General features: G+C 35.8%; 2 protein-coding genes across 3 annotated transcripts in view; one reads left to right on the top strand and one right to left on the bottom strand.

Annotated features, from left to right (window-relative positions):
• Positions 1–3708, bottom strand: part of LOC131974546 (phospholipid-transporting ATPase ID-like) — an 89387-nt gene extending 85679 nt beyond the window's left edge. Inside the window, exon 1 of the mRNA XM_059336901.1 lies at positions 3599–3708. The gene's annotated coding sequence lies outside the window, so the exon portion shown is untranslated. The remainder of the gene's footprint in view (positions 1–3598) is intronic.
• Positions 3709–5995: 2287 nt separating this feature from the next.
• LOC131974547 (metal transporter CNNM4) overlaps positions 5996–27607 on the top strand; it is an 86067-nt gene continuing 64455 nt past the window's right edge. The window contains exon 1 of one of the 2 annotated variants that reach the window (XM_059336904.1): positions 5996–7595. In XM_059336904.1, coding sequence (XP_059192887.1) covers positions 6179–7595 — 1417 coding nt within the window. In that variant the 5' untranslated portion in view covers positions 5996–6178. The remainder of the gene's footprint in view (positions 7596–27607) is intronic. The other variant, XM_059336902.1, reaches the window with a different exon arrangement.

The following is a 27607-nucleotide window of genomic DNA, read 5'->3' as shown; positions in this document are numbered from 1 at the left end:
AAAGATTAATTTGTTTGAATAAATATAATGATAACAACAAAAATAGCTGATAAGAGTTTAATTTAAGAGCTGATATTTAGACATTTAACATGGTTTTATTGATAATGATTTGGGTTATTATCAATAAAACCATTCAAGACTCTTAGGGGGGCTTTCACACCTGAGCTGTTTGGTCCGCTTGATACGAACTCTGGTGCATTTTGTCTGATAGTCTGCTTGGTTTTTACTGGTGTGAATGCTCAAACTAAACTCTGGTGCACTAAAAAATAGGTTCTATACAGGTCCGAACCAAAGGAAGGAAGCGACCAAACCTTCAGAGCATTCTGGCTTGAATTTGAGTGGAAATTTGAGAATCAACACCAGGCAAATAAAGGCCAAATAAAGTCAAAATGTGGTCAGACAATCAAAAAAACATACACACAAAAACAACAAAGTCTTCAAATTATTCAGTGACAGAATGGCGGCTGATGGAAAGCAGGTCAATGCAGCATAAAAGTGAAAAAAAAAAACCTCTGCCAACAATACATTAAAGTCTGCAACTTGTTTTGAAAAAGTGTCACATCTCACATATTCTGTCCAACAGACGAAGAACTTGTTTGCTTGATAAAACTCAGTGTGGAAGATAAAACCAAACCAACTGAAAAATGCAACAATGCTGCAACTTCAGCACTGAACAGCACCGAGTCCACTTCACTTTTTATAGTCAGGCGGCTTTTCAAATTTTTTCCACGTGCTCTCTATCACCATAGGTTTCAATTTTTGATAGGAGCCACTTCATCACGATGGCCAATCGGAGATGGCACCCATATAAAGTCTATGAGAACCAATACATCTTCCAAGCCACTCAGAAGGTCAATCTTGGTGTCAAAATCTACATTTTCTGGGTCAAGGAATCATTTAAAGCTATTGAGAATATCACTAGATGATTATTTGATCAAATAGAAATGTTCATTTTCACCCAGACTGGTAGGCAACTAGCTTCAAGTGCTGCAGCAGAGAATCCTGAGCTGAAAATGAATAGATTAGAATGGAATCTAATAATTATGTAAATACATGGCCAAAATGAACATATCTATTTGATCATCTAGTGATATTCTCAGTAGCTTTAAATTATTCTTTGACCCAGAAAATGTATATTTTGACACTAAGATTGACCATCTAAGTGGTTTAGAAGATATACTGGTTCTCATAGATTTTATATGGCTGCCATCTCCGATCTGCAATCTTGATGAAGTGGCTCCTACCAAAAATTGAAACCTATAGTGATAGAGAGCATGTGGAAAAAATGTGGTGCTTTTGTCCGACGTGTCCCCTTTCTTCCCAAATCTGGTCCTAAGCTGCCGGACTAATATATGTGGAAACCACCTTAGACTCAGGACCACATTCATTCCTTGTTTTGCAACATGATGCTTTTGTAAAAACCTTCTCCGTTCAAAGGGATACGATGCATCGCGAAAATCTAACTTAACTTTTAAATGGTTGCCAACTTAAAAAGTTCATAGTTATAGTAATAAAGTACATAACACTTAAAAAGTCCTTTTAAATAATGCAGAAAAAATGAGTTGGACTTCATTTTATTGGTAATTAATGTAAAAAATTCTGCTATCAATGATTAAAAATACCCAGGACAGTAAAGGGAAATGTAAACTCCCCTAACTTAGTTTAGTTCACTGGTTGAAAATGTAAATTAATTCATAAGAAGTTGTCATAACATCAGTTTTCAGAATGACTGAGTGCTGGTTAGAAGGTGTGAATACCACTGACGTACAGATAAACAGCCTTTTCAGTAAGTGACACTGAAACGACAAGATTTCTAGCAGCCAGAAGAAGATAATATTTATAGTAGTGTAGTATAGTATAGGGCTCTACGCTGCTTTGTTTTTATGTCTGGATGTGATGAAGTCATGCTTTGATGACTCCAGAGGGTTAAAGCTGCAACATCACAGAGGTGAACACAAGAATGCATCAATAATTATTACATAATATTTGTTTTTTGTATTCACTTTTGGTACTTTAAGTGACTTAAGAGACTTTTACCTGCACTGTAAAACTTTTTACTGTAAAATTACAGTAAATTACTGGCAGCAGTTTCGCCAGTAAGTTACTGTAAAATTTACAGTACCTCTACTGTATTATAGAAACACAGGTCCGTTTACCGACAAACTGTCGTGTAAAGAAGAAAAAAAAACTGTGACGTTTAAATGTTTAACTCTAAATTATGTTACAACTAATCCATGAAAACTCTATATTAGTATTACTGGAAAAACAACACATTGTGATTATTTCAGTCCAGACAAAAATGAAATAAAACTTTTCTTCTTTTCGAAAATAACAGCTTTATTTTCCCGACATGCTCAGCCGAAATATATAATATATAATTTTGACCGTTGGAATGCCTGAGCAATCATGATAACTCCCACAATGCATTGTTTTCACAGCAATATACTGTACCAACATGATCTCACAGAAATCCGTGAAATAGCCACGGATTTCGCTTAACTCAAAATCCGTGGAATAGCCACGGAATCGCTCAAATTTCCGTGAAACTGACACGGATTTCGCTACAATGCAAGTTAATGACAGTCATATCCCGTGGCTATTCCAACATACAAAGTGATTATGTACATTCACTGAGTGAATATTAACTTGCATTGTAGCAAAATCCGTGTCAGTTTCACGGAAATTTTAGCGATTCCGTGGCTATTCCACGGATTTTGAGTTAAGCGAAATCCGTGGCTATTTCACGGATTTCTGTGAGACCAGGTTGTACTGTACAATCATAATACAGCAAGTTACTGTTAGAATTTGACTGTAAATTTACAGCAAAGTCTTACAGTGTGCAACAAAGTATTTCTAATCCGTGGTATTACCAACTTTTGTGTTTTAGAGTGAATGTGTCCTTTAAGTCACAGCTGATAATAAGTCAACAATGTGTGTTATCATGCCTCCACTTCTCTGTGAGCATGAATAGAAAGTGATCTGCAGCTCTACTGCAGGATATGAATGAGAGCTTCATCACCTTCCGCTGCACAATGCTGCAGAAATTACTCATCATTCATCACTGATACACAGTTTACTGATACTTTATCTCCACATATTTCACCATTACTACTCCCACAAACAAAGGGTGCCGTCATCCTCACCTATAACACACCACAGCCTCCATTTCATAGCATAACATCAAGTTTTGGCAACACTTTGGGTAAAACATGTTGTAGTTTTGGAGCGTTTTACGCAAAGAGCAGCTCCGTGAAACCAACAAAACAAGAGTGAGTAGTGTGGAAATACCCACAGGAAGGAAAAAAAGTGCAGCAGAGCTTTCTCTCTTTCCTGATACAGACTTTTCCAACTCTTTTCTCCCCATTTAACTTAATTATTTCCGTTACTTTCTAACTTTGACACAAGGAAGCAGAGAGACACAGAGGAGACAATGCGTCCTTCGCCCGCTCGCTGCAGCTTCCTGTCTGTCTTTCTTTCTCTCTTCTTCCTCCATCTCTTCCCCCAAAAATCCATCTCAGCGTGTCAACCCACCTCCACCCAGCCCGCTTCATCTCAAACCCCTCCAGGTCCAGTTAAAGGGCGTTATAGCGCGTCTTACCGTGCGTCCTGGCTTCAGAGCTGTGCGTCCCGCGGCGCGCCGCCTGGAAAAAAACTCCTGGAAAGTAGCAAGTACAATCTCCTAACTTCGAGGAGAAATGAGGGCTAATGTTTTCCTCCTGGGTCCCCTCCACCCGCCTCTCCGCTCTCCCCTCCTCTATTTCTCTCCACCCCGCCCTCCTCCTCCTCCTCCTCCTCCTCCTCCTCCTCCTGTCTCCACTCCCCTCAGCGCTCCGTTAGTTTACAATTCAACCCAAGAAACACTCTGAGTAATTAAAAACTTGGCTCAACAATGACCTCTAGTGAACGAAACACTCACACAAACTTTCACAAAGCTTAAAAAAAACCCCTAAAAACAAAAACAAAACACCAATCAGAAAGTCTGGCAGCAAATAACAGTAAACAACCGTAAGATATTTGACAGATAATAATAAACAGAAACTATTCTTATTCTTATTATTCTTATTGTTATTATTAATAATAATAATGATAATAATAATAAAAATAATAATAACAATAAATATTATTTTCATTAATAATAAATATTATTATTATTATTATTATTATTATTATTATTTTACTTTAATATGACAAAGAGTGTTTGTGTTTAATTTACTTCCTTTTTACATTATCATCATCATCATCATCATTATTATTATTATTAGTTATTATTATTATTATTAATAATAATAATGATAATAATAATATTATTATGAATAATAATAATAATAATAATATTTATTTTATTTTATTATTATTTTAATTTATTTATTAAATTTATAATTTATTTATTTTAAATTAATTATTCTTATTAGTTTTTATAATTATAATTATTATTTATAATAATAATAATAATTATTATTTTTTATTATCATTATTATTATTATTTATTATTATTATCGTTATTATTATTATTATTATTATTATATATTGTTATTATAATTGTATTATTATTATTAATATTTACAATTATTTTATTATCATAATTAGGTATTATTATTATTTTATTATCATTATTATTATTATTATTATTATTATTATAATGTATTAATTTATTAATTTAAATAAATTAAATTTATTTGCACTGAAAAAACGTTGCCTAATTCATAACTATAATTCTAATAATTTACTGTAATTTAACATTCAGGACCATCAGGAAATTGTATATTACTGTAAAAAAAATCTATAATGTTCCATTATATTAAATTGACAGAATTAAACCTCCATCTTATGGTTTAAATTTGTAATAAAAGTAATTTACATGCATACATACATACATACATACATACATACATACATGGTGAGAGGGATTGTCCAAAATGACCCTTCCTCTAAAGATCTATCACTTCCTGTAATAAATTACACTAATAACTGAATAAGTGGTTCTTCACAGACCGTTTTAAAGACTCATTAAGATTGTGTGGGAATGTGGAGCTGAGTTCTATTTGAACACCACGTGATTCACAGGTTTCACCATAGATGTGTATGGGTTTCACAGCCTGCACTGCACCTGATGTGACCACCAGGTGGAGCTCTGCTCAAACTAAATACAGAAACTCATTTTGATGCACTTTAGCAAAGTAAAGGCTCAAAAATGAGCATTTAGGTTCAGCCCAAAAAACTTTTTTTCATATATTATAAGTTTTAAAATATACATTTAAAAAAATATTACACATCTTACTATGTCTTGGTTGTCAAAACTCTTTTAAAAAGTATAATATGTATAAATATATATAAATATATTAAATATATTTATTAAAACTCCATGTAGTCCACCTTAATAAATACAAATTAATTAAATACGAAAAAATACAATTAAAAAATTAGTTCATTTATTTTGATGTCTTTGTTGTCAGAACAAAAAGAGGAACAGTAATGAGTAAAATAAGCATTAAGGTTCAGCCAAAATCTCCTAGATTCCTAAACAAATAATAATAAATCACATATATTATTTTAAAAAATGAAATAATAATATTAAATTACATATATTATTTAAAAATTAATAAATACATATATCCACACACATATATGTGTATGTATGTATATATGTATGTGTGTATATATAAGAATATTACATGTCTACTATGTCATGGTTTTCAAAACTTTTTAAAAATCAAAAGCATAAAATAAAAAACGTAGTCCATCCATCTATTTTTAAAAAAATAATTAATGGATTTCTTACTTTTTCCCTGTTTTCAAAACTCTTTAGAATAAAATCAAAATAAAATCAGTATAAAATCAGAGCTAAAAATAATTTTGGTTTGGAAAAAACATTACATTCTAAATATTATTAGATATTATACATTAGATGTCTTACTCTGTCCTGGTTGTCAACATTTCTTGAAAAAAAAAAGAGAAAAAAGAAAGAAAACTAAATAAATGTTGTAACTCATGAAGTCCACCTTAAGAGCAGAAAAAGCAAATAAAAAATCAGTTGACCTTAAAAATGAAAAGAGGGGGCTCGATCCGGTGACGTCTCGGCCGCTGATTGGCCGCTCTGCGGGTATGCAAATGAGGAGGCGGGCTCGGAGGAAACGAGTAGGTGACGTCAGTTCCCCCACTCGCAGAGAGCGAAACAAACATGGCGATAGACTCGAGTGGTCGGAGCTTCACGGTAACTTTAGTCCTCTTCTCTTGTGTTCTAGCGGGCAGAAGGAGCTGGTGGGCGGCGGCAGAGCCCCGGGCCGCCCCGCGGATCCTCGGCATGAGGCTGGAGAAGAGCGACCGGCCGGCCGCGACCACCGAGAGAGGCGTGATCCAGGTGACCGAGGGCAGCGCCACCCTGTTCAGGTTCTACGGGCTCCACCTGCGCCCCAACAGCTCCGAGCTCATCAAGTTCGCGGAACTTTACACCAGCACGGAGGAGAACGACGACTTCGGCGCCGTGCAGGTCCACCTGAACAGGAGCACCTGTTACGAGGACACGAAGGACATAGAGGTGCGGGGCCCCATGCAGGTGAGCCACCAGAACACCACCGGGGTGGTCGCGCTGCGGATCAAGCAGCTCCGCAAGAGCGAAGCGGTGAAGGTGTTCGGCTTGTGCGTCCGCGGCGCGCAGGACAAGGACGCGCCGTGGCACCTGCTGGACGAGCAGGACGGCCGGGTGCGCGTGGTGGAGGAGGCGAAGTCCCTGCTGCCCGTCTGGCTGCAGGTGATCCTCATCTCCTTCCTGCTGGTGCTGTCCGGCATGTTCAGCGGGCTGAACCTGGGGCTGATGGCGCTGGACCCCATGGAGCTGCGCATCGTGCAGAGCTGCGGCACCGACAAGGAGAAGAAGTACGCGCGGAAGATCGAGCCCATCCGGAGGAAGGGGAACTACCTGCTGTGCTCCCTGCTCCTAGGTAACGTCCTGGTGAACACCACCCTCACCATCCTGCTGGACGACCTCACCAAGAGCGGCATCGGCGCCGTGGTGGCCTCCACCGTGGGCATCGTGATCTTCGGGGAGATCGTCCCCCAGGCGCTGTGCTCGCGCCACGGCCTGGCGGTGGGCGCCAACACCATCCTGGTCACCAAGCTCTTCATGCTGCTCACCTTCCCGCTGTCCTGGCCCATCAGCAAGCTGCTGGACTGCGTCCTGGGGCAGGAGATCGGCACCGTGTACAACCGGGAGAAGCTGGTGGAGATGCTGAAGGTGACGGAGCCCTACAACGACCTGGTGAAGGAGGAGCTCAACATGATCCAGGGCGCGCTGGAGCTCCGCACCAAGACCGTGGAGGACGTGATGACGGCCATCAGCAACTGCTTCATGATCCACAGCGACACCGTGCTGGACTTCAACACCATGTCGGAGATCATGGAGTCCGGATACACCAGGATCCCCGTCTACGAGCACGAGAGGTCCAACATCGTGGACATCCTCTACGTGAAGGACCTGGCCTTCGTGGACCCGGACGACTGCACCACCCTGAAGACCATCACCAAGTTCTACAACCACCCGGTCCACTTCGTGTTCCACGACACCAAGCTGGACTCCATGCTGGAGGAGTTCAAGAAAGGTTGGTGATGCTCAGACACACAGTTAGAAACCTTTTAGACTCTGTAGTGGATCAGGACAGTTACAGGTGGAAGAAGGGCTCAAATACTTTTACTACAGTAAAAATACTCTTTTACAAGTAATATCTAACTTAAGTTAAAGCACAAAAGTGTTGGCATCAAACTACACTTAAAGTACCAAAAATGACAGCACTAATCTTTACTTTATCTTTACGGACTTTAGAACTGTGGAGTGGAGCAAAAAGTATAAAGTAGCTCAAAACTACAAGAGAATTAGCAAGAAAAAACACTTTAAGTGACAAAAGTCGAAGTACAAATCCTGCAGAATGGCTCAGTTAAGTGTTTATTATCACTACAGTGTAAAAACACTATTTTAATAACATCTTACTTAAGTTAAACTTAACTACTTAACTACTTAAGTTATACTTTAATTGTATTTTGATGCAAATTCTTTTAGAATTGGCATCAAAATACACTTAAAGTACCAAAAATGTCTAATTTAAGTGTTTATTATCACTAAGTATAATTAGCTCCACTATCAATAGCTACAACATTACTTTATATGCTAATAAGTACTAATACTAATACTAAACGTAGTGGACTAAAACATTTATTTATAATAAAAGTGTTGGCATCAAAATACACTTAAAGTACCAAAAATGACAGCACTAATCCTGCATAAAAGTTTTAAACTTCATGTAGTCCACCTTAATCGCAAAAAAGAGAAAAAAAAATCATGAAGAAAAAATCATATTCACTTTAAAATGAAATCATCTAATAGAGAGAAATAAAGTACTCATCCTGCAGAATGATGTACTTTTAGTTTGTATTAGTACGTACTATTTTGAACTGTGGAGTGGAGTAAAAAGTACAGTTTTTGTCTCTGAAAAGTGGTGGAGTAGAAGTATAAAGTAGCTCAGAATGGAAATACTCGAGTAAAGTAGCTCAAAACTACAAGAGAATTAGCAAGAAAATACACTGAGTACCAAAAGTTGAAGTACAAATCCTGCAGAATGGCTCAGTTAAGTGTTTATTATAACTAGTAGTGTAAAAATACACCTGCATTATTAATCTTATATTAGTTAAAGTACACTTAAAGTACCAAAAATGTCAGTACAAATCCTGCAGAATGGCCCATTAAGTGTTTATTATAACTAATTAAAATTAGCTCCATTATTAACAGCTGCAATATTACTTTATATACTAATAAGTCGCTTCTTTAGACACGTATTTATAATCTAAATATTCAAAGTAACTAAAGATATTTCATACATGTGGAGTAAAAAGCACCACTGCTACTAGAGAGAGTAAAAGCAGTGATGCTAAAGTGTAAAAATACTGTTTTACAAGCAAAACACCTACATTCAAGTAAGAGAATTAGCATCAAAATACACTTAAACTACCAAAAATTATGGTACAAATTCTGCAGAATGGCTCATTAAAAATAGCTCCACTATTAACAGCTGCAATATTACTTATAATATACTAATAAGTCGCTACTTCTACTAAAAAAGTATGTATTAGTTGCTATAGACGTGTATTTCTAATCTAAACACTATGTTTGTTTATTTAATATCTTTTGCAGATTTAGATTATAAATACATGTCCAAAGCAACATTTTTAAGATACTTATTAGTATATCAAGGAATATTGCAGCTGTTAATGTGGAGCTAATTTAAATGAGTGATAATAAAAACTTTAATGAGGCTTTTCTGCAGGATTTGCACTTCAACTTTTGGTACTTTAAGTGTATTTTAATGCTAATTCTCTTGTATTTTTATTTAGAAATATTTATAAAATGCAGGTGTTTTGCTTGTAAAACAGCATTTTCACTTTTTAGGGTCAATTTTAGTTTTCAGGGTCAACCAGGAAGTTAGTTTCACATATTTTCTGGTTGTTTCGGAGGCTGTCAGAGGTTTTGGCTGCTCATTTTTGCACCTTTACTTTGTAGTAGTGTGTGTAAACATTACTGCTCCTCTTCCTTAGTCACTGTGATTATTTATTTAAAGATTTCTCTTGATCAGATTGTCTAATTTAGCAGTGATTTGTGGTGATAAAACACTAATCACAGTCTGCTTCAGCCCTCATTCAGGCTATATTTAATAAAGGAATATTATATGGTTATATTAGAGTTGAAGAGGTCAAATGATTACACACATTTCAGTCTTGATGATCACTGATTAGTAATTTATCCAGCAGAAACGTGTTATTCATATTCTGCAGGATTTGCACTTCAACTTTTGGTACTTTAAGTGTATTTTAATGCTATTTCTCTTGCATTTTCTTTAGAAATATATATAAAATGCAGGTGTTTTGCTTGTAAAGCAGCATTTTGACGTGATGTAGTTTTGCTACTTTTACTTGAGTGAAACATTTGAGCACTTTTTAGGGTCAATTTTAGTTTCAGGGTCAACCAGGTAGTTAGTTTTACATATTTTCTGGTTGTTTCGGAGACTGTCAGAGGTTTTGGATGAACATGCTGCTCATTTTTGCACCTTTACTTTGTAGTAGTGTGTGTAAACATTACTGCTCCTCTTCCTTAGTCACTGTGATTTATTTATTTAAAGATTTCTCTTGATCAGATTTTCTAATTTAGGAGTGATTTGTGGTGATAAAACACTAATCACAGTCTGCTTCAGCCGTCATTCAGGCTATATTTAATTAAGGAATATTATATGGTTATATTTAGGGATGGGTACCGTTCACATTTGAACCGATACGGTACCGATACCCGGTACCAGGGAATCGGTATCGGTACTCAACGGTACCAATTTTCGGTACTTTTGCGTTTGAAAATATAAACTTTAAAAAATCTATCAAAACAATATAAAATCCAGGATGAGCAGTGCTTTATTGTTGAGTCAACATGCATTTTGTAACATGAAGGTTGGAGAATGCAGAGGAGCGCTCTCAGGTGGCAAGTGCACGGAGGAAAAAAAAAAAAAAAAAGGTTGCAAGTGCACATGTGATTTGTTGTGATGACGTCGTAGCTGTGCGGCGCAGCACCGGTCAGACAGTATTGTGGGCGTGGCATGATGGAATAAACAAAGTTGAGTCGGGCTGCTCTGTGCACATATCGAGGATGACGCAGGAGTCCGAGGGATTTAATTTCAGCGAGGCAGTTTGGAGTTAAGTGGCAGGTAATATTCCTGAGTTGGAGTATTAGCGGAGGACCAGAGATGCAGCAACTAGCTGCTAGCTGTTAATGACTGATCTACAGAAGAATGGAGAGAGCAAACGGAGTAAGGAAGGTCCAATCTGGAGGCAGACGAAGGCCAAGCGCGAGTAGAGACATTGGAGAGATAGCAGCTGGCGGCTAGCAGGCCTAGAGCCGGCTGTTCGTACTGCGCCGGGGTGGAAGAGGGCAGCAGCTAGTGGCCGCGGTGAGCAGACAGGACCAGACGAGGAGGTAAATAAAAAAATAGTGCGATCGTCAGCACGCTTGTTAATCAAGACGTCAAATGAAAACAGGTTGAAATCAATGATCAGTTTAAAGTTAACGCCGTTTAGGTACCGAAACATGGTACCGTTTGATTTTACTTGAATCGGTACTCGGTAGTACCGACGGAATTCGGTCGGTACCTATAAAAGTACAGAATTCGGTACCCATCCCTATTTATATTAGAGTTGAAGAGGTCAAATGATTACACACATTTCAGTCTTGATGGTCACTGATGAGTCATTTATCCTCCCTAAAACACAGCAGGAACTTGTTATTCACATCCTGCAGACAGGACACAGTCTCTGTCGGCTCATTCTCCTCAGGTTTTTGGTGCAAAAACTAAAAAAATAAGCTGCTGTCAAGCTGGTAATATTTCCTCTGAGTGCAGGAGGGTTGCTAAATCAAGGTGTCGTCTTCATCGTTTAAATTCAGCCTGCAGACGCTGGAGGAGGGATTAGAGGAAGAGAATGTAGGTGGATGTTTTGCCAGGAAATCCAGGTTGTTTTTCATGCAAAACATGACATTTCAGACGGAAGTTTTATAGTTTCTACCCCACTGTGTTTATCTGAGGGCTGTAGTTGCTTTGCAAATCAAATTTTTGCACCCAAAACATATGAAAATGTAAAATCTACAGCTGAAACTAACAGCCAATTTTATATATATATATATATATATATATATATATATATATATATAAGTTTCTACTCCACTACGTTTTTACTCCACTAGTTTATTTTCAAATTTAATTTTTGCACAGAAAATATATGAAAATGTAAAATTACAGCTCAAAGTAGTAGTCTATTAATCAACTGATAGAAAATAAGCGATTATAAGCACAAATTTTATGATTTTTTAGTTATTTTTCATGCAAAACATGACATTTCAGACGGAAGTTTTATAGTTTTTACTCCACTATGTTTATCTGAGGGCTGCAGGTGCTTTTCAAATCTAATTTTTGCACCCAAAACATATGAAAATGTAAAATTACAGCTCAAAGTAGTAGTCTGTTAATCAACTGATAGAAAATAAGTGATTATAAGCAACTAATTTGATGATCTTTTAGTTGTTTTTCATGCAAATGACGAGATTTCAGAGGGAAGTTTTATATTTTTACCCCACTGTATTTATCTTGAGGCTTTTCAAATCTAATTTTTTACACAAAAAACATATGAAAATATAAAAGCACAGATGAAACTAACAGCCAATTAATTATTTGATAGAAAATAAGTGATTATAAGCAACTCATTTCATGATCTTTTAGTTGTTTTTCATGCAAAACATGACATTTCAGATCAAAGTTTTATAGTTTTTACCCCACTGTGTTTATCTGAGGGCTGTAGTTGCTTTTCAAATTGAATTTTTGCACCCAAAACATATGAAAACGTAAAACTACAGCTGTAACTAACAGCCAATTAATAAACTGATATAAAATGCGCCATTATAAGCAACTAATTTGATGATTTTTTAGTTGTTTTTCATGCAAAACACAACATTTCAGAGTGAATTATTATAGTTTTTACTCCACTGCACACTTGAATTTTTGCACCCAAAATATATGAAAACATAGAAGCACAGCTGAAACTGACATCAACTGACAGAAAATAAGCAACAAATTTGATGATTTTTTTAGTTGTTTACATGCAAAACATCCCATTTCACTAGTTTTAGTTACAAATTAGTTTCAAATACAAAGTCTGATGATCTTTTACTTGTTTTTCATGCAAAATGGCAAACAGTTTACGCTTAGAGCCTTTCAAACGTGAACTCTTCCTTTCTGATATGGTCATAATTGTGATTTATTTGCTGTAGTTTGAGGTTTGGCTTGTTGCTGTTCGGACTAAACAAACATTGTGAAACGCAGCGTTGTTCAGTCTGACGCGTTGTGATCTCAGTCACAGTGTGTTAATATCGGAAAACACTTCCCAGTTTTTACTTCTCTCTTCTTTCTCTGCTGCTTCTCCTCTTTCAAAACACACACACACACACACACACACACACACACACACTGACGCCATCCCCCGCAGGGACCTATTTTTCCTTTTCTCAGGCTTCTCATCTGAAGGTCACAGACAGTAGACACACTTGCTGTGTCTAAATCTGAGAATCTCACTTCAGGAATCAGTGATTGTCTCTTTAGTAGCATCAGTGTCACATATTAACTACGAGGGTTGGCACCTTATTAACATGTTCAACTGGATATGATACTCAGGAAAATATTCAATACTTGATACTTTTGAAAATTAGTATCTGTGTCTTTTTTGGGTCATTTTGTGTCTTTTTGAAAATAATTGTGTGTCTTTTTTGTAATTTTGTGTAATTTTTCAGTAATTTTGTGTAATTTTTAAAAATAATTTTGTGTCTTTGGTAAAAAAAATTTAAACAAAATATTTTTATTATATATATATTTTTATTTATACAACGTGCTACATCGATACTTTTGAAAATGAGTATCTGTGTCTTTTTTGGGTCATTTTGTGTCTTTTTAAAAATAATTTTGTGTCTTTTTTGGTAAAAAAAATGTAAACAAAATATTTTTATTATATATATATATTTTAATTTATATTAAAAAATACTATAAAAAATAGTAAAAAATACACTACAAATGTCAACATCTTTACAGAACAACTTGTAAATTTTACATCCTAAAACTGTAGTAAGTCTTAGAAAAAAAAACATTTTAAAGTTGTAGATTACACCTTTACTGCTAATTTAACAGGATGATGCTGCTTTTATACTAATCATTTACATTTACATGCAGATTTTGCTTATTGTGCATTGAATACCAGTAAATTAACATTCAGTTATTATTTATTGTACACTGAATACCAGTAAAATGTACAAGTTGTTCTGTAAAGTTAATTACATTTGTACTGTATTTTTTAATGCAGAATTATTCTGGTAACCACAGCTGACATTTTTTTTCTGTAAAAGCAACGAAATTTTTTTTACAGTGTAGGTATCGATACTTTTGAAAATGAGTATCGTATCTGGACACAACGTTTTAGTATCGATACTTTTTTTGACAACCCTATTCTTTAGTAGCATCAGTGTCACATAGTAAAGAAGGAAACCACTCCACTTTGTTTTCAGCTGCCTCAGCTTCATGTCCATGCCAGCATGGCTTTAGTCTTTAGTCTCTTAATGCGTCTCCCAGAGTCTCTTAATTGGCCTTTTTTTCGCTGCACTGATCTGAGATCAGCTGCTGCAGGTTTGACTGTTTGAGTGTCTGTAGTGTTGCTGCGTGACATTTGGCCGAGAAACGGCTCTGCAGCTCATCTTAGAGGTGGGAGGGTTGGCAACACACTGCAGGGCCCACACACACACACACACACACACACACACACACACATTCTTGTACTTCTATCTTTGTGAGGACCCTCATTGGAACAGTGAATTCCCTTGCAAGGTTATTATAGTTTTGAAGAAGAGTTTTTGAAGTTTTTTGGAGTTTTTGAAGACGAAAACAAAGGACATTTTCACTATGATTTTAGTTAGTATTTCAAAAATGCTCTCACTCTGTTGGTTAAAAACGTGTTCCGGTCCTCACTATGTAGGAAGAACAAGTACACACACACACACACACACACATTCTTGTACTTCTATCTTTGTGAGGACCTTCATTGTAACAGTGAATTCCCTTGCGAGGTTATAATAGTTTTGAATTTTTCATTAGTTTTGGTTTTATTTTCATTGTAATTTTTTTATTTTCAAATTCAGTTAGTTTTAATGAGTTTTCGAGTGAGTTTGTTGGTTTTAGTTTAGTATTTATTATTTTGAAATGCTATAGTTTTAGTTTTGTAGTTAGTTTTAATTTTTTTTGTAATGGGTTATTTGTTGGGTGGGAGATTAAAAGAGTTCATAGTAAAATTTTTCTTTTTGTCCTTTGGTTTATCAATCTTCATTATGTATGAAAAAAGTTGATAAAGACGAAAACAAAGGACATTTTCACTATGATTTTAGTTAGTTTTGTGAGGACTGGCCGAAATGTCCTCACTTTGCAAAAATGCTCTCACTCTGTTGGTTAAAAAACGTGTTCCGGTCCTCACTATGTAGGAAGAAAAAGTACACACACACACACACATAGATTCTTGTACTTCTATCTTTGTGAGGACCTTCATTGTAACAGTGAATTCCTTTGCAAGGTTTAATAGTTTTGAATTTTTCATTAGTTTTGGTTTTAATTTCATTGTGAATTTTTGTTTTCAAATTCAGTTAGTTTTAGTGAGTTTTTAGAGTGAGTTTGCTACACTGTAAAAAAAAAATTCAGTTGCTTTTACAGAAAAAACTGTTGCTGTGGTTACCAGAATAATTCTGAAAAAAAAAAAATACAGTACAAATGTAAACAACTTTACAGAACAACTTGTACATTTTACTGGTATTCAGTGTACAATAAATAATAACTGAATGTTAATTTACTGGTATTCAATGCACAATAAGCAAAATCTGCATGTACATTTTGCATAAATAATTAGTATAAAAGCAGCATCATCCAAATTGGATTAATAAAAAGTAAGTGTTTTATGGAATTGCAGACGTTGTTGTAGCGTGATTAGCATGCTAAGATTAGCATCTCCGCTTAGCATGCTAATCACGCTACAACAACGTCTGCAACTCTATAAAACACTTACTTTTGTTAGTAAGTTGTTGTAAGTTGTTCTGTAAAGTTGTTTACATTTGTACTGTTTTTTTTTTTTTTTTCAGAATTATTCTGGTAACCACAGCAACAGTTTTTTCTGTAAAAGCAACTGATTTTTTTTTTACAGTGTAGCAAACTCACTCTAAAAACTAACTAAAACTAACTGAATTTGAAAACAAAAATTTATTCACTTCTTATGCTGCATTACTATGTAATTCAGGGATGACATTCATGTTGCTTAGCGTAATGCCCATAATCATTTGATATGAGATACTTACATGTAATATAGTATATCAGATAATTGGGTTCATGTTAATGTACTTTTAGTGCAGCTCACTGTGTAATGTGCTATCTCACCATTAGCATGCTAAGCTAACGGATTTAAGCCATTTTTTCCGCATCAGTTTGATCCATTGAAAACAGTAAAAACAACTTTATTAAGTGACAGCTAAGCATAATAATGATACGGACGGGAAGATAAAAGACTGTTTTAAAGGACAATCTTAATCTTCACAACAACATTGATGCAGCACATCAGATAAACTCAGTTACTTGTCAAATTGAATTTTTGCACCCAAAATATATGAAAATGTTAAATTACAGCTCAAACTAGTAGTCCATTAATCAACTGATAGAAATTAAGTGATTATAACCAACTAATTTGACGATATTTTAGTTGTTTTTCATGCAAATCACCACATTTCGGAGGGAATTATTATAGTTTTAAGTCCACTGCATTTATCTGAGGGCTCTAGTTGCTTTTCAAATCAAATTTTTTGCACCCAGAACATATGAAAATATGAAAGCACAGCTGATGTTAATGTACTTTAATGCAGCATACTGCGTAATGTGCTATCTCACCATTAGCATGCTAAGCTAACGGATTTAAGCCCTTTTTTCCGCATCAGTTTGATCCATTGAAAACAGTAAAAACAAAACTTTATTAAGTGACAGCTAAGCATGATAATGATACGGACGGGAAGATATCGTTTTTGTGTTATTTAATGTTACACTAGCAAAAGGCGTTATCTCCCACTATATGAATACATACTTCCTACACTAGTTTTAAAACACAACTGAACTGTTTTAAAGGACAATCTTAATCTTCACAACAACATTGATGCAACACATCAGATAAAAACCTGCTGCTGCCGTCAGTGAATGTCATCTTGCTTCCTGATTGGCAGATTACAGTCAAAAAACGAATATTGGCTCATATTTATATCAATGCATCTCTACTATGTGCACCAAAAGAGTGATAATGTGACATTAGGTAGTAGTTCAAGACTCCAGCAACAGCAGACAATTTCATTTGATACCTCGTATCGGTTTGATGATAACCAAAATCATTATGAATAAAACCATGTTAAATGTCTAGATATCAGCTCTTAAATTTAACTCTTATGAGCTATTTTTGTTGTTATCATTATTTAACGTTTTATGCATGTAGTCAATGTAGCTTTATATAGAAATACAGATTTTTTGCTCTGCAACATTGATAGTCAATCTAACTTTTCCATGGTCCCCATTGCGTTAATATCAATAAAACCATGTTAAATGTCTAGATATCAGCTCTTAACTTAAACTCTTATCAGCTGTTTTTGTTGTTATCATTATATTTGTCCAAACAAATGAACCTTTAGTTGTACCAGGCATTAAAATGAACAAGAAAGTGAAGAAAACAAGGGTCTAATAGTTTTTTGCATGACTGTTGTTCATGTGAAGGGGCTTGAATGTAAATCTGCAGCTAAATAAGTTGATTTAGTTGAAGATACGTTTAGAGCATGGGTCTCAAACTCGCGGCCAATTGCGGCCCTCGTGACGATATTTTGTGGCCCCCACCTTGATATGAAAGTTTAATGTGAGTTTTATATGAATGGCCCTTTACCGTGTTGTGTGTGGAAGGTCCCTTTGGTTACGTGTTTTAGGTAATTTTGTGTCGTTTTTTAATTATTGTGTGTCGTTTTTTAATAATTGTGTGTCGTTTTTTAATAATTGTGTCTTTTTTTGGGTAATTTTGTGGGTTTTTTTTTTTTATTTTGTGTCTTTTGGTCATTTTGTGTCTTTTTTTGTCTCATTTGTGTCATTTTAAAATAATTTTGTGTCCTTTTTTGGTCGTTTGGTGTCTTTTAAAAAAAATAATTGTGTGTCTTTTTTGCTAATTCTGTGTATTTTTTGTCATTTTGTGTCTTTTTTAAGTAATTTTGTGTTTTTTTTCAGTCATTTTGTGTCTTTTTTGTCATTTTGTGGGCTTTTTTGGTAATTTTGTGTCTTTTTTTAATTTATTTTTTTGGTAATTTTGTGTCTATTTTTGGTCATTTTGATCCTGCCTCCAGCGGCAACTTGTCTTCCTTCTAAAGCTGCAAATTTTCCTTTAAAATCAAGTTTTTACTCAACTTGACAGTGCGATATCTGTGTAAAATCTATCTGTGTTAATAGTTTAATGTGATGAGGAGAAAGAGGCTGCCTTTCCCTCCAAGAAACAAAGAAAATATGCATATCTGGATATTTAAGAGGCACTTCATGCACAGATGAGCGGCTGCAAGAAAAAAATAAATTGTGCAGCCGTGCAGACTGTGAGCTGGTTGCATGTGAGAGCACATCCTTTCTGTTTCCTGCTGATATTCATCAATTGTCTGCTTGATGTTTACTCAACAAATGGTCTGATACACAAGGGGAGTGATTATTTATTTATTAGAATTAAAAAGGTACATGCAAACGGGCACCAACAAGAAAAATCTACCACCGTAAAGATGAGGTCGTTCCTTTGTTGGTTGCAAACACTCACCATCATCATCAAATCATTTTTACATCTATTTTTGGTCATTTTGTGTCTTTTTTGATCATTTTTATATCTATTTTTGGTCATTTTGTGTCTTTTTTGATCATTTTTATATCTATTTTTGGTCATTTTGTGTCTTTTTTGATCATTTTTATATCTATTTTTGGTCATTTTGTCTCTTTTTTGATCATTTTTATATCTATTTTTGGTCATTTTGTCTCTTTTTTGATCATTTTTACACCTGTTTTTGGTCATTTTTACATCTATTTTTGGTCATTTTGTCTCTTTTTTCATCCTTTTTACATCTATTTTTGGTCATTTTGTGTCTTTTTTCATCCTTTTTACATCTATTTTTGGTCATTTTGTGTCTTTTTTGATCATTTTAACATCTATTTTTGATCAATTTGTGTCTACTTCGATAATTTTGTGTCCTTTTTTTGGTCATTTTTACATCTACTGTCATGGAAACATTTTTGATAACAACCAAAATCATTATGAATAAAACCAACAAATTTACTCAACAAATTGTCTGATACACAAGGGGAGTGATTATTTATTTATTAGAATTAAAAAGTTACATGCAAACGGGCACCAACAAGAAAAATCTACCACCGTAAAGACGAGGTCGTTTCTTTGTTGGTTGCAAAAGTTGCCAAACATTCACCATCAAATAACAACCGTGAGTTGATTTACAGATCAGTTATTTATAAATACAGATCAATTTTTTTGGTTTAACCCATTAAGAGCTATGAGCATCTAGAAAACACCCTCAAAAACCCCAATCATTGTTTCAAAACCTCACAAAGTCTGAGGGTTTTCTGAAAAATTGCACTGAATTTGAACGTTTCCTAAATAATTACTTTCTCAGCCTCTGTGGCCAATAGAGACACAAAATAAAAACAATTTAAAAGCTTAAACCCCTGGCTTTAACTGTAAATCATTTCCCATGCGCTAAAGGTTTATTTTGTCTCTTTTTTTGATCAGTTTTACATCTATTTTTGGTGATTTTGTGTCTTTTTTGATCATTTTTACATCTATTTTTGATCAATTTTAGTCTTTTTGATCATTTTTACATCTATTTTTGGTCATTTTGTGTCTTTTTGATCATTTTTACATCTATTTTTGGTCATTTTGTGTCTTTTTTGATAATTTTTACATCTATTTTTGGTCATTTTGTCTCTTTTTTGATCATTTTTACATCTATTTTTGGTCATTTTGTCTCTTTTTTTTAATCATTTTTACATCTATTTTTGGTCATTTTGTGTCTTTTTGATAATTTTTACACCTATTTTTGGTCATTTTGTCTCTTTTTTTCATCCTTTTTACATCTATTATTGGTTATTATTAGTGTCTTTTTTGATCATTTTTATATCTATTGTTGGTCATTTTGTGTCTACTTCGATAATTTTGTATCTTTTTTTATCATTTTCACATCTATTTTTGGTCATTTTGTGTCTTTTTGATCATTTTTACATCTATTTTCGGTCATATTGTGACTTTTTAAAATCATTTTTACATCTATTTTTGTTCATATTGTGTCTTTTTTGATCATTTTTACATCTACAGTCATGGAAACATTCTTGATAATAACCCACTATCATTATGAATAAAACCATGTTGTGTTACATCACTGCGACAAACCCAAGACCACGAAAATACTGATATGAAACAGAATACTACCTTAAACTGAACCATGGAGATGACTCCAGTAAAACTCCTAGATTCACTAAAGACTTCCAGTTTCTAGTCTGGGACTACTGGGGGGATCTCTTGGTGTAACCCAGTATTAGACAAACAGCAGCGAGGAACATTGTGTTTTCTGTCCCACGCCAGCCGCCACGCTGAGCCCGTGTTGATGTGGGAACACACGGGCTGATTGGCCGCCGCCCGGCGCCCCGCTTACATCTCAAGTTCCTCTCACTCGTCTACGGTTTCCACGGCGATGGCTCAGTGTGTGTGTGTGTGGGCAGTACAGGTTTCTTTAAAATAATATCATCTGCGACTCCAGACGACTCCAGAAGCAAAAGTTCACTTCTGGATTGATGGTTATAAAAAGACATCAATACTTTATATTCTGACATTTCTCCTTCAGTGTGTGTGTGTGTCTGTGTGTGTGTGTGTGTGTGTGTGTGTGTGACCTTTCAGGTGGGCTGTGACCTTTTTAGAGGAGATGAAACTTTAATGACAAGCTGTCTGTCAGAGGAGAAAATAGCAACAGAAGACATCAAAGAGTGTTGTTGTTTTTAAAAAAAAATATCAACTGAATTTGATCTTTTTCCATCTCCGGGCCTCTAGAGCAGTGGTTCTCAACCTTGGGGTCGGGACCCCAATTGGGGTCGCGAGATGATTTCTGGGAGTCGCCAAATCATTTTGGAAGTCAGCTCTGTCTCCACTGTGTTAATGTGTTCATGTGTTAATGTGTCTTAGTCATTTTGGTCAATTTGTGTCTTTTTTGGTAATTTTGTGTCTTTTTGGGTGATTTTGTGTCTTTTTTTTTGTGATTTTGTGTCTTTTTTGGTGATTTTGTGTCTTTTTTGATCATTTGGTGGTCAATTAGTGTCTTTTTTTGGTCATTTTGTTTCCTTTTTTTTGTCATTTTGTGTCTTTTTTTGGTCATTTTGTGTCTTTTTTTGGTCATTTTGTTTCCTTTTTTTAGTCATTTTGTGTCTTTTTTGGTCATTTTGTGTCTTTTTTTTAGTCATTTTGTGTCTTTTTGGTCATTTTGTGTCTTTTTGGTCATTTTGTTTCCTTTTTTTGGTCATTTTGTTTCTTTTTTGTATGATCTGAGCTGTGCGTGTGAGATTCTGTTCAGGTAGCGGGGGTTGCGGACAACATGCATGTTAAATTGGGGGTCGCGACTCAAAAAGGTTGAGAACTACTGCTCTAGAGAAAACTCACATTTAGCTAAATGCCTCCTAAAACAAGGCGTCCTCTGGTGCACTCAGCGTTACGTGCAGGAGGTTTGAATTCATGCACTCTGGACATGATCGCATAATTTAGAAAACACACAAACACAAGTGAAGCATGAATTGACTGGAGGCTCATCACACTCTGTCAACAGACTGTCACATGTCGGGCCCTCGGGCAGACGCTTATATTAGCCTACACTTTGGCCCCGGGGACTTTAAATAACTTCAGTATAGGAGCGAGGAGATAAACATTCAGACACTCTGTCCTTTGTGTCTTCTTCTACCAGCTTTGCTCTTTTATTCTCCTAATGTTGATGCTGCTAATGAAGAAAATAAAAGACAAAAGCATTAGTTTTAAAAGCAGTTATACCCCTGAATGTAACTATTTAGACATTTTTGTTGTAAATAACATTGAGTTGAACAAAGAGCTGAAATGATTAATCGATTAGTTGATCGACTGAAAATTCAAGTAATTTAAATAAAATGAAAATCACCCAAAATTCAGGAGTATTAGCTTCTAAAATGTTAATAATTTCAGCTTTTCTTGGATCTCCTTTTTATTCCTAAATGTAACTATTTTAGCCATTTTTGTTGAAAATATAATTGAGTTGAACAAAGAGCTGAAATTATTTAATTGTTAGTTGATCAAAGTAATTTAAAAAAAAAAGAAAAACACCCAAAATTCAGCAGTACAAGTTTCTCAAATCCTCAATATTTATCAGTTTTTCTTAAGTCTTTTATGATATTAAACCAGATGTCTTTAGATTTTGGACTCTTGGTTGCTATAGGCAATTATTCTGTCCATCAAGAAACCAAAAGTCCGATTTATTGGTTAGTTGCAGTCCTGCTTGTACACACAGTCACTGATGCAAAAACATGTTTGAAAACATGTTTGATATTAAATAATAATTATTGTTCATCAATGTAACATCAAATATCCTTGCTATTTTTGTTTATCTTAACTGTGAATAAGGAATTTCTGCATGTATTTGCACTTTTTATCATAGTTTGGGCAACTTGGGCAACAAAACGAAAAAAAAAGAGACAAAAAACATAAATTTCAATAGCAATTTTAAGATTCATTATAACAATTTTAGCCATTTTTGTTGTAAATAACATTGAGTTGAACTAAGAGGTGAAACACTTAATTGATTAGTTGATTGACTAAAAATAAAATAAAATAAAATATCCCAAAATTCTGAGGTACAAGCTTCTCAAATGTTAATATTTTCAGTCTTTTATATGATACTATGATATTAAACCACAAATCAGAAGGTTTTGGACCAAATAAAATCAGAAAACTTTGAAAAAAATTCAATGATAATGATCGTCACTGATGCAAAAATCAGTTTTGCAAACATATTCGATTTTAAATCAAGATAATTATTCATCTTTATCTGCCAAAACTTGATTATCTTGTTTGGAATGCGGTTTACCATAATTTATGACCTCACATATCTTAGTTTTTCTGTTGATATTTCATCTGTAATAAGGAATGAAGCAGCTCGTGTTTGGTTTGTGGTTTTCAGGACGTCTGCAGCATTGTCTGTTTATCAGTGTTTGGCTCTTATCTGGCTGCACCACCCCGAGCCTTTACTGCCCTGTTTATGTGTTAAAGTTTAATGACGGTTTGTCGGTTTGTTAGGCAGCAGATTACATCAGAATATCAAGGTGAAGTTTAACGGGTCAACAAGTCGTTTCGGGAAAGATTAAAGAAATCTTTCTCGTTCTAATACTGAGATAAACAGAGAAACAGTTAATGGATTAACTGATGTTTGGTTCAATCCCTCCAGAGAGCGTCTGTATTATTGATGAAATCACAATAACGAGTTGTTTTGCATTAGTGTGCTCTTTTGTGTACTCTTCCTAAAGTGCTGCAGAAGTACCGTAACCAGCTCTCGCCTTATGACGTTCATACTAGGGCTGCACGATTATTAATCACGATTATTCATCATGTTCGGGAAAACATCTGTATTTTTATTGCACTACTTTTAAACAAACAATAGGAACAGTTTTTAGTGTCTGGTGCTTGTTGTAAACAAACAGAGATCGCTAAGCTAACACCTCCTGCAGCAGCAGCACATACACACTGTACTGCTACAGAGCTAACTGTTAGCCTGTTAGCACATACACACTGTACTGCTACAGAGCTAACTGTTAGCTTGTTAGCACATACACACTGTACTGCCACAGAGCTAACTGTTAGCCTGTTAGCACATACACACTGTACTGCTACAGAGCTAACTGTTAGCCTGTTAGCACATACACACTGTACTGCTACAGAGCTAACTGTTAGCCTGTTAGCACATAGGCTACACACTGTACTAATACAGAGCTAACTGTTAGCCTGTTAGCACATACACACTGTACTGCTACAGAGCTAACTGTTAGCCTGTTAGCACATACACACTGTACTGCTACAGAGCTAACTGTTAGCCTGTTAGCACATACACACTGTACTGCTACAGAGCTAATTGTTAGCCTGTTAGCACATACACATTGTACTGCTACAGAGCTAACTGTTAGCCTGTTAGCACATACACACTGTAGTGCTGCAGAGCCAACTGTTAGCCTGTTAGCACATACACATTGTACTGCTACAGAGCTAACTGTTAGCCTGTTAGCAATTTGCAGACTGGACGCTAAGAGGTTAACATCCCCTCTGGCTCTGCAGCTGGGAGAGACTGCTGCAGGAGGACTGAGCTGCTTCAACTCGTTCTCACTCTTCTTAATGAGCTGCCGGCTCCCCCCAATGTAACCTTATGGGGAGGCTAGAGTGGATGACATCATCGCTAGAGTGCAGAGGGAGAGAAAAAATTGTCAAAAAATAAATTTGGAAACTGCGCTTGAGGCCGCAGATACCACTCTACAGAAATAATTGACATGAATGGGACGGCTGAGAAAAAATGAGCGAAAAAGAACAATAATTGGAGATTTTTAAACGTCTACTTCTCCGGCATAATTTCACCTAGAGACTCCATTTAAACTTTAAACGGTAGACACAAGTCTTGTGTATCGGTGTATTAATCCACGTTTCGATAGGTCATATAGTTTTTTTTTATCAATCCCTGTTCAATGACCATGATCATTTTTGGAGAAATTCTCAGATTATAATGGGTGTGTATTGCACGGAATGTTCGTGTCACAGTGTGTGACATCATCGCCAGAGTGTAGAGGGAGAGGTAAAACTGTCAAAAAATAAATTTTGAAACTGCGCTCCAGGCCGCAAATTCCACTCTACAGAAATAATTTATACATAGAAATGTAGGAAAATTAGTCTTCTCCCTCACAATCCTCTGGTAAAGCTGTCAGAGTTATAGTTTGGGCGTAGGACGCACAGATGCGCCACCAACACCACCAACAGCCTCATTGGCTCCCATATTAAAAACGCAGGAAGATTTCTGAAAAAGGGGAGATGTAACAGTTTTTTTTAGATCGCTCTAACAAAGCTATTTTTTCATTTTTCTTAAGAGACAGAGTCAGAGTGTCAGAGTTATAGCTTGGGCATAAACAGTTCAAATTATAATCTAATGTATGGGTAGAGTCACGGGCCAGAGTCAAACACAAGCTATCGTTGCTAGCTGTTGTCTTTGGGCATAAGAGGGTTTAATACATTCTTAACTGTTCACTTTGTCATGTGATCTGACAGACTGGCTTCAGCAACCTTTGTACCCTGACACACACACACACACACACACACACACACACACACACACACTTAAACACACACTTAAACACACTTATGCTCCTGTTTATAATGACACTGAGCTTGTGACACTCCCTGCATGTGAGCACACACACACACACACACACACTTGCTAAGCATTCAAACTCCTTCATTCCTCCCGTCTGAATCCTAATCTAACCTAAACCTGATCTCAGCCTTGAACCCAGATCCTGAGATCTGTTCCTCCTAAAGAAGGCGAGACCAGGAATATTTATCTACCTTTCTAGTTTTTTAAGGTACAAGGAGTTTTACAGCTTTGAGTCAAAGATTACCTAATGTCAGGCTGATAAGGTTGTCACAGGGTGGACCTGAATCTCCACTCCTCCTTTTGTGTGACGGGCGTGTCTCTCTTTCTTCACCCTTCTCTCCATCCGTCTATTTCTATCTTAGAAAAAGCTGTTTAACCATTCAGGCCTAAAACGGCTGGAAAAACTGCCTGTAAAACCTCTGATTGGTGATTTTAAAATCAGACCCTAAAACCTGAAGTTTTTCTGTAAATTCAACAGAAGTGTCAACTCTTCCTACTAAATAACAGATTTTTCAGCCTCTGTAGCAGATAGAAATGAAATTCAAAAAGTATTTGAGAGCTTATAGCTGTTATATCTGAGCTCCCTCCGCTATAGTCGTCTTCCTCCATGATTTCAGTTCTGGAAAAGTCCCATGATGCATTGCGACACTCCGACATGTATTCTCATTTTGTGTCTTTTTTCAGTCATGTTGTGTCTTATTTGGTCATTTTTTAGTCATTTTGTGTCTTTTTTTGTCTTTTTTTGGTCATTTTGTGTCTTTTTTTAGTCATTTTGTGTCTTTTTTTTGGTGATGATTTCAAAGTTCTGGAAAAGTCCCATGTTGCATTGCAACACTCCCACATGTATTCTCATTTTGTGTCTTTTTGTGTCTATTTTTGTCATTTTGTGTCTTTTTTTGGTAATTTTGTGTTGTTTTTTGGTAATTTTGTCTCTTTTTTGGTGATGATTACAAAGTTCTGGAAAAGTCCCATGTTGCATTGCAACACTCCCACATGTATTCTGATGCATTTCATTGTCCAAGAGACCGAAAAAAGGTGGAAAAAACTATAAATACTACAAAACGACGTATCCTCTTTCCCGGCTTTAATGGTAGAATAACACAACAGCACCCCAACAGGTTTTAATGGTAGAAATGCGGTAATGCTTTCCCGCCTTAAATGGGTTCCACGGAGAATCTTCCTGAGAACTAAACACCTAGAAAACATTGTCGAATCCCTACTAAATAATTCACTTCACTCACTGTTTATGAATATGTTTGAGGCAGGAAATAGGCCATGCATTTGTGGCATCATGCTTTGTGTTATTATTGTCAAACGGTTCAGTTTGGGGAAGCTTTTTGAGCTTTTATTTATTATTTACCCCCAGTATTTGCTTGTTGATTCAGTATGTGTGAAAGAAATCCTCCTGCTGCACATTTCTCCACAAAAGTCTTGTTTTCGCAATCACAAAAAGCACATTTTGCGATCCAAAACTCATCAGATTTATCATATAAATTCAGATCTGAACACCTAAACTTGAATTTGTCTGCTTTGTTGAGGAATATGTCATAATTCTGGCATCCACAGTGCATTGTTAATCTATTCTCCGCTTCTTTGGCTTCATTTATGGAAGATAAAACCCTCAACGATTGTTTTACTCTTGCTGTGGAGGTGTGACAGCTGCTAAAAACAGCTCTTAATCTGAAAAGTCAGTCGGCTACACGGGCAGATAATCCTTTTATCTCTTAAATAGGTTCAGTGCAAGCTGAGAAAAAATACATTCTTGCATTGTCTGCTGCTATTTTTAGGCTTTAAAGTACGTTTTTGTTCTACAAGAAGCACATTTCTTTCATTGATCGTCACACTGGTTCCCTCAGCTGAACTGTGGATGTTTAAATGTCCCTTTTTCTGAGCACTTCTTGTCCTTTTGGCTTTAAATCCGACGGCCCTTTTTGACACCTTTTTTCTTTTAGAGGCTGTGGGCTCAGTTATAAGCTATAACTTTAAAAAACGACATAGCCATTTTCAACTGTGTCCCTTGACTTTGGACCTTAAAATATCTAAATTAAAATGGGTTCTATGGGTTCCCACCAGTCTCGAGTCGAAGCGGCACAGTCCTCCTGCAGCAGTGTCTCCCAGCTGCAGAGCCAGAGGGGATGTTAACCCCTTAACGTCCAATCTGCTAATTGCTAACAGGCTAACAGTTAGCTCTGTAGCAGTACAGTGTGTATGTGCTAACAGGCTAACAGTTAGCTCTGTAGCAGTACAGTGAGTATGTGCTAATAGGCTAACAGTTAGCTCTGTAGCAGTACAGTGTGTGTGTGCTAACAGGCCAACAGTTAGCTCTGTAGCAGTACAAGTGTGTATGTGCTAACAGGCTAACAGTTAGCTCTGTAGCAGTACAGTGTGTATGTGCTAACAGGCTAACAGTTAGCTTTGTAGCAGTACAGTGTGTATGTGCTAACAGACTAACAGTTAGCTCTGTAGCAGTACAGTGTGTATGTGCTAACA

This window comes from Centropristis striata, chromosome 7 (genome assembly GCF_030273125.1).
Source record: "Centropristis striata isolate RG_2023a ecotype Rhode Island chromosome 7, C.striata_1.0, whole genome shotgun sequence".
NCBI lineage: Eukaryota > Metazoa > Chordata > Actinopteri > Perciformes > Serranidae > Centropristis > Centropristis striata.
The sequence above is the reverse complement of the archived record's forward strand: the minus strand, read 5'-3'. Positions and strand labels throughout refer to the sequence as shown.